This window comes from Vigna umbellata, chromosome 8, assembly GCF_029865625.1.
Source record: "Vigna umbellata cultivar VRB3 chromosome 8, Vumbellata_1.0, whole genome shotgun sequence".
Taxonomy (NCBI): domain Eukaryota; kingdom Viridiplantae; phylum Streptophyta; class Magnoliopsida; order Fabales; family Fabaceae; genus Vigna; species Vigna umbellata.
Genome location: NC_142172.1, coordinates 18,139,780 through 18,147,802, shown reverse-complemented (window position 1 = coordinate 18,147,802; position 8,023 = coordinate 18,139,780). Strand labels below are relative to the sequence as shown.

At 26.9% G+C, this 8,023-nt stretch overlaps 1 protein-coding gene across 1 annotated transcript; it reads left to right on the top strand.

Annotated features, from left to right (window-relative positions):
* The first annotated feature begins 4,612 nt into the window (after window positions 1-4,612).
* Window positions 4,613-5,692, top strand: LOC148194192 (transcription repressor OFP13-like). The gene has a single exon (XM_088097623.1). The coding sequence runs from the start codon at window positions 4,841-4,843 to the stop codon at window positions 5,555-5,557; it is 717 nt and encodes a 238-aa protein (XP_087953749.1). The 5' UTR covers window positions 4,613-4,840; the 3' UTR covers window positions 5,558-5,692.
* Window positions 5,693-8,023: the final 2,331 nt, after the last annotated feature.

The following is an 8,023-nucleotide window of genomic DNA, read 5'->3' as shown; positions in this document are numbered from 1 at the left end:
TAGATATTGAAACCGAAAACATAATTGGAAACAAGGAGGCATTTTTAAATTATTAGTAAAACTGCCCCTAAAATATCAAGATGTGCAATTGAACAGAAATGTGACCAAGTCATTAGCCGTAATCAAAGAACCACTGTTTGATTTTTGATCCATTTTTACTGATAAATAAATAATTAAGTATAATCCTATTATAATTTTAGTACTAAAGAAATTTAGATTTTGATTAAAATTACTTTTTAATTAAATATTTAAATTCAATTATATTATTTAGAATACATATTGAATATATATACTAAAATTATGTATTTAAAAAAGTTTAATTGATGATAACTAATACTTTTTAAATATATTCGTTGTAGAAACAAAAATTTATTTTAAAATTATACTTATTTACTTGTATTTGTAGAAGAAGAATAAGAAGTAAAAAAAGAAAATATGTGTAATGTATGTATAAGTTAAAACAAGCTTTCAAAGAAACTAATACTAAAACCTTCGTAATCTTTTTCATAGAAATTGGGACATCAAAATGCATCGTATTCTTTTACTTTTTAATATTTATTATTAAAAGTTTTGGAATTCGGACTAAAAATTAAGTTACTTCATAGTATATAAATGTATGCAAATCTTATTTTACAAATTGATTTTATGAAATTAAGTTAGGCTTAAAGTTTACCTCTTAATATGGTATGAGAATCAATTTTGTAAAGTTAAGTTGAATTTAAAATTTACTTCTTAATATGATATCAATTTTTTTCTTTCAATGTTTACTATTGAAATTGTTTGAAGTCATCAATTATAAATAAGGTTAAATCATAATATATATATATATATATATATATATATATATATATATATATATATATATATATATATAAAAGTGGTGCAAACTTCACCTTATAAACTAATTTTATAAGCTTAAGTTATGTTTAAAGTTCATTACTTACATGATATCAGAGTCATAGTTTTTTAACAAAGCATTAGAGCCAATTTATTGAGATTGAGTTATGTTTTAAATTCACTTCTTAATATAGTATGAAAGTCATAATTAAAGTCTATTTAGCAAACTTTGTTATTTGTTGTTGATTGTTTAATATGCTATGAGGTCACTATTAGACCATTCATTAATGTTTAATGTTATTATACATGAGACGTATATACATCCATATGAGAGGAGTGTGTTGAAAGTTTTACATTGACTAGAAAAAAGATTAATTTATAATAATTTATAATATTTAAGTGAATATAAATCGCATCGTATAAACATACTCTGTGAGGTTGAATTATTTAAAGTTTAGAATAATAGTTTCTTAAAAGAAATAAACTATTTAAAAGAAAATTCTTTAGATTTGAGAAGGATTTTAAAACTGTTAGTAATGAAAGACACTATAAAAAATTGCACTCTGTGGAGTATGTTTAAGAGAACAATTTCCTATGTGACCTAGAACGATAATTTTTCTCTTTATAATAGTCTAACAGAATAAATCATAAAGATATCTAATGTTTAATAAAAGCATGTTTTCCTATTATTGCAATTGAGAAAATTATTTTTTGTGATTTCAAAAGATGGAAAAACTTCTCGTGCTGTGCTTCAAATATTTTAATAAGTACTCACATTATGCAAGAAGATTTCAGAACAATGATAAATATATACTTTAATTTTATTTATATTTATTACATTTTTTTTATCTCTCTTCATATTATATCGTATAACTAATAAATCCATTAATTTTATTCTTTCTCTAAATATATATATATATATATATATATATATAAAGTGTTGATCTAATTTTTGTATGTCTATAAATCATTTTTCAAAATTTGAATACAAGTCAGCACAAAAAAAATAATAATAAAGAAAAGAAAGTGAGATTTGTAAAGTGGATCTTAAGTTTAATTAAACTTGGTTAAGAGTTTCTTGAAGAGGCAATTTTGGTGAACGAGCTTAAATAATTGATTCAAAAAATGTGCCACAAAACGGTAATGAGGTAGTTACACTTAATTTAAACACTAATGACATCATTCATTGTTAAATTCAAATATTAATCAATGAAGAAGCATTATATGTTAGATTAACGTAACTGTTGCGTAATTAAAACATCTTTGCTATAATATCACAGACTAAATTCAAATTTTCATCAACTTTTTTTTTGTTAATGATTAATAATCAAAGTCGTTACTATTTTTATTTAAAATACATATAGGTTGACTTTGGACATAAATGTGAATTTATTGTGAAACAGTTTTATGCAGTTATCTGATTACATGAAGTACAAAATAATATAAAAAACCTACTGAATTCTATAATAAATATTTTAAAAATCATACAAGTAATGGTTTCTAACTGAAAAATAGAATACGACCATATATAAATACTAAAAAATTAAGTATTTTATAATTTTAAATAGTTTAGTTGTTTAAAATATGTTTTTAAATAATTTGAACTTTTAGTTCGCTAGATTTAATTGAAAAGGTGTATTATTATTATCTTGTGAATTGTTCTTTCAACTAAAAAATGAATTAAACACATATATACAAAAATTATTCAAAACACTAATTCTAAAGTATTTTGATATATTACTAAATCAGGTAGAGTTATTTCTCATAATTTTTTTTTATATTTTGAAGATTTAAAAAATAAAGAAATTTAATTGTTGTCACCAGTAAAAGATAAAATTCATTATAAATTATATTATGTCATTTAGAATGATTATTTATTGTTTTAAATAGGTATAAATGTGTATGTTTATAGTAGTTCTAGATTTTTTGAAAAATGCTTGTCATGTATTTTTTGTAAGGGTTTTGTTTAGTCTTCCATGTCTTTTGCTATTATTTTTTTAATATATTTTTCCTATCACAAATAATTGTTATGTTTTGACATGTTAATCTAACTCAAATCTAATGATTTGTAATATGAATTTTATAGAAAAATATAATGTGGTAATTTTTTAATGTACAAAATTTATGTAAGGATATAGAAACAAATAATTGTTGTTTAGGTCATTTTTTTTCTGCTTAATATAGAATCAATATTTTCTAGTTTTTTTTCACGTAATATATTTTAATCAAATATAACGTATCTGGAGGCAAGATATTATTGTTACAATTTCTTAATAACAAAGTATTGAAGAATTCAAGAAAAATAATATTTTTATTTATAATATTAAATTATCATTGTTTTGAACAAATAAAAATTGTTACATAAATGAAAAGGTCAAATATACAATTGATTAAGAATCACGAAGGAATATATTCGGAGTTTAAATTTGTTGAAATAAATTTGAACTATTGTCTATTTTGAACGTTGAAATTTTATTTTAATTTTATCAACAAAATACGTTAGGAGGTTGAAATAAAGACATGTATTTAAATTGTTATTGGTTTTCATTTTTAAATAATGTTAAACTATATGCTATACTGATATAAACATTCATTTGATGTTTAAGTGAAATGAAGATTAAAGATTATAAATAAATTAAAAAACAATGTGATACAGTGTATTCAGAAAAAAATAAAAGTAACTGACAATAGATATAATTTTAATAAAAATAATACTTAATAGTGTTATTAATGAATTATTAATTGCCTCATTAAATATCATAAATACCCATAAAAAATTATTTGAATGTTTCTTGGCACGTACAAACAAAAACAATAAATTTGTCATATTTTAAAATATTATTACTAAAATAGCTAAACTCCGTTATGATCGTTGAATCATTTCCAATCTTCTCATTCTAAACTCTTCTACATATCCTTTGCCATTTGAACTTACCTCCAAAAAGAAAAAACAAGTTAATGTTAGAATAATTATTTATTTTTAAAGTCAAACACATTTAACAAAACGATTTTCAAATTACACAGTTATTCAATTCTGTTACTTTTTTTTCTCTTTTTCTATTTTTATCGTATTTTTAAAAGAGGTAATTGTGGATAGCAGTTACTATATGCAACCTTCTATTTATCAGTATTTGAATTCGGAATCGATTAATTTGGGAAATACGTTGTCTAACTCTAATTAATATACATTTTGAATGGGAAATCATTATCTCAATAAAATAAAATAATATATTGAAAATAGCAATGCTTACATTTTAGTTAGCAATAATAAGATTTAATAAATTGATTTTACTATTGATTTTTTTTTTCAAATTCGTTCTATATATTATTGAACTATATCAATTTTGCTATAGAAATTAATATAGTTTCTTGTGTTAATAATGACACATGACAAATAAAAGTGACAAATGAAAACGTTATCATAACTTTATGTGCATCTTCAGTAAATAAGTAGGTTATAATATAAGTTTAAGACGGAGATGATAAATACACTTGTTTTTATTTTTATCAGTATTTTTTAAATTTGTCCGGATTAATAGGAAATATTCGTATTGAGCGAGTATGTTTATCACTGTAAATAATTAAAAAATTAAAAAATCCCGATGAGTTAACATTGTTAATATAATATTAACAACTAAATTATTGTATCATATTTTCAAAAGTTGAAATCAATTTAGACTGATAAAAATATGAAAAACTACTTAAAATTTTAGAAAAAATTACCATCATAATATTTTAACCTAATAATAATAATAAATAGTTAAATGGAGATAATAAATTTGGGTGAGTTACATTTACTTCTATGGCTGAAAAAGTAAAAAATAAAAATAAAAAAAAATAAAAAAAAAATAAATTATGAAACGTGTATTGTTGTGTTGACCCACCAAGTAATCCGAAACGTATACTGAAGTTGTCCCCGTTCTTCTTTATAATCTTCTCCCCACACACTCTCTTTTCTGACCATTCATTAATAACCTTCTCACTCTCTAACAACCTCTTCAAAATGAAGTTCTTTTCTCGTCTCAAAAACAACAACACCACCACCAACCACCACCACCATCTCAGATCCTCCTCCTCCTCCTCCTGGCCATGGCCATCTTGCCACCAACCCAGAACCCTCTCATTCAGAGCTACCACCGCCACCACAACCACCACCACCACCCCCAACCACGACGTCACCAACTCCATCGCTCAAACTCCGGACTCCTTCTTCACCGACTCACCTAACTCCGACAGCTTCTCCACCGCTTCCGACATATCCCGCACCGTGGACGCCACCGAGACGGTCATTCGCGGCCTTCGCTCCGACCGGCTTTTCTTCGAACCGGACTTTACCAGCTCCTTATGGGAAGCGAAACTCGCCACCCTCCCACCCTTCAAAAACAGCGTGGTTTTCTCCATGGACTCCACGCACCCTTACGTGGATTTCCGCCGCTCCATGGAGGACATGGTGGCCACCCACAGCGTCAGAGACTGGGAGGATCTCGAGGACCTTCTCTGCTGGTTCTTGAAGGTCAATGCACAAAACACTCACCACTACATCCTCCGTGCTTTCGTCGATTTCTTGTTCTCTCTCGCACTTGCTTCTTCTTCTTCTTCTTCCAACGCCATTTGTAGTACCACCACCACTCTCTCTTCTCTCTCTTCTTCCTCCTCCTCTTGCACCACTCGCTGCACTTACTGTTTCGAGGAAGAGCTTCAACACCAACACATTTCTTAATGTTCTCGAATTGTATCTAACATCATCGTATTACAGAACATCAAACTTTTGTTTTGTTTTCTTCAAATTAACATTCTTCGCTTCTCATCTTATTACTCAAACTCTAGTAATTAATAGATGAACGTTTCTTCACAACGTTATAATTAATGGAAAATTTGATACTTTTTGTTTTGTTTTTATGAAAGATGGAAGTAGAAAAAATTTTAAAATGATGGGCGCTTAGAATGTCTATTTATATTTCCTCTTGTGCGGATTAGGACACGAGGGTGGAAAGTCCTATATTTGTGTTGTGGGAGATGGTGAAGTGATAAATTAATTGTGAATTGAGAATTGTGAAATGAATATGCGTATATAATAGTATGGTATATACCTAAACGATAGTTAAATGATGTGTTGCTTTCGATGTTGTAGACAGTTTAACTCTCCTTCTCAATCGGAAGGGTAGTTTTTTTATGAGGAAACAGTGCAGAGTTTATAGAAAATGCTAATAAATGAGACACGTTCTATTATAGAAGAAAAGAAGTGGTTAGGTGGTTTTCTTGCTTCAACGGTATCCTGTCATTTATGACATCCAGAGTTCCATGTGGGTAACTTGTGACCTTATTTTGCAAATCATTTTTACTTTGATTAAAGTAAAAAAGCTGATCAACACGAACGCAATTCTTGTGAGATATTCAGCTTCATGTGACCTTGACGTGATTTTTTCTACACACAGTTTTGTCTCTCTTCTTATTTCTGATTTACTCTTATATATATGAAGTTTTGAAAGTTGTAGTTTTTATTTTTTTAACTAAAATGCTAAATGGACTATTAAGAGTAAGATGTACCCAGATAGATGTTAAAAATTTTTAAAACATGTCGTTGACCTATTTTATCCAGTATTTGATATAGTACACATGGGTACATCAAAAGTGTGGAGTGGTGAGAGAGATCATGGCCATTGGTTTTGAATTGGGTAGTCATTATCAAATGATGGATTCAAATCCAGCTCAAAATTTTGGCGTGGTCCTGCTAAATCCTGTTCACCTGCAAGAAGCAGTATTATCATGGTCTTGAACCAGAAAACAAAAACAATAAAAAAGAATAAATGTGAAATTTTATATATATATATCATGGTACTGTTGAAAAATGTTGTCTTCATATGGCACTTAAATATGTCAAAGTTGGAATATAAAGGTTACAAAATCTATTATTTAGCTGTCTGCTGCAGAATCCAGCAAGAGTACAGAAAACTGCTTTCTTCAGCTTTGTAGATGCCAAAATCACTGTTCAGGTTGAAATTGGAGCTACATATTTGAATTTTTATGTATTTATTACTACTTTGAAAGATTATGTTTTTTTCTTCTTTTTTTTTTTTTAATTTGTGATGGAATTTGGCAGGACAATTATGTCCCATACCACCTAAGAGCATGTATATATATATATATATATATATATATATATAGGACACTATATATCTTTGTCACTCTCTTTCAAGTTTCAAGCATACTAGGGTTGTTAGAAAAAACAAGACTCTGCAGACTATGGTCCTTCAAAAATTGATTCTAACAATCAGATGGTCCTTCCCCTAAACCCCTCCAATCCTAATAAGGTTTTTTTTAATTTGAATTATTTTCAAGGAATAAAATATTTTTTCAAACAACTTTTTTTAATAAAAATAAATATTTTAAATACAAAAAGACACATTTTTTATCCACTCTCCCCAGAAGTGCAGAAAAGGAGAAAACAGTGAAAACAAGCACACTGGATAGGGTGCTCAGTTCCATCACAGTCCAGAACACCTGATGAAAATTAATACTTTAATCTATTTTGTATGATTTTCTTATTTTTTATTCTGATTTATCCAAACCCAATAATTTTCTTGTTTAATTAATTGGCTCAAATAGATTATTTTAAGAAACAAGTATATGACCAACCCTGTGCATTTTAATGAACACAAATTAATCTTCTACCAACCCTATGAATCGTGATAATAAGATCAAGAAATATCAGTTCAAGTGTTTTCAATTTTTCTGTTTAATTGATAAAATATATTCAACACTTTTAAAAATTCTCAAATTTTGTATACAAGCTCTAAAAGGTTTTTTCGTGCACATAAACAAATCCTTTAATTAAATGAACTTAATCTAGAGTTAGGCCTAATAATTAATGATATTTAACTTGCCGTGACCTATTAAAAGATTCCTTCAGCTGCTTGTTTATGGTAAAGCATCACGTCCATTTTTCTTCTCTAGCTCCACACACACATAGATGAATATATATATATATATATATATATATATATATATATATATATATATATATATATATATATATATAATACACCTCGATAACATGACATAAACAAATCTTGTAAAGTTTGGGATTCGGAATTGCAATATTGTAAAGGGAACACATTTTTACGAAGTTCTAACTAACTTGTTATTTAGATTTCTCAGATTTAAATATGTTTATAGTCAAGCAACG

Excerpts from the sequence above, each read along its gene's own strand:
- LOC148194192 (XM_088097623.1), top strand. The coding sequence starts at position 4,841 with ATGAAGTTCTTTTCTCGTCTCAAAAACAACAACACCACCACCAACCAC.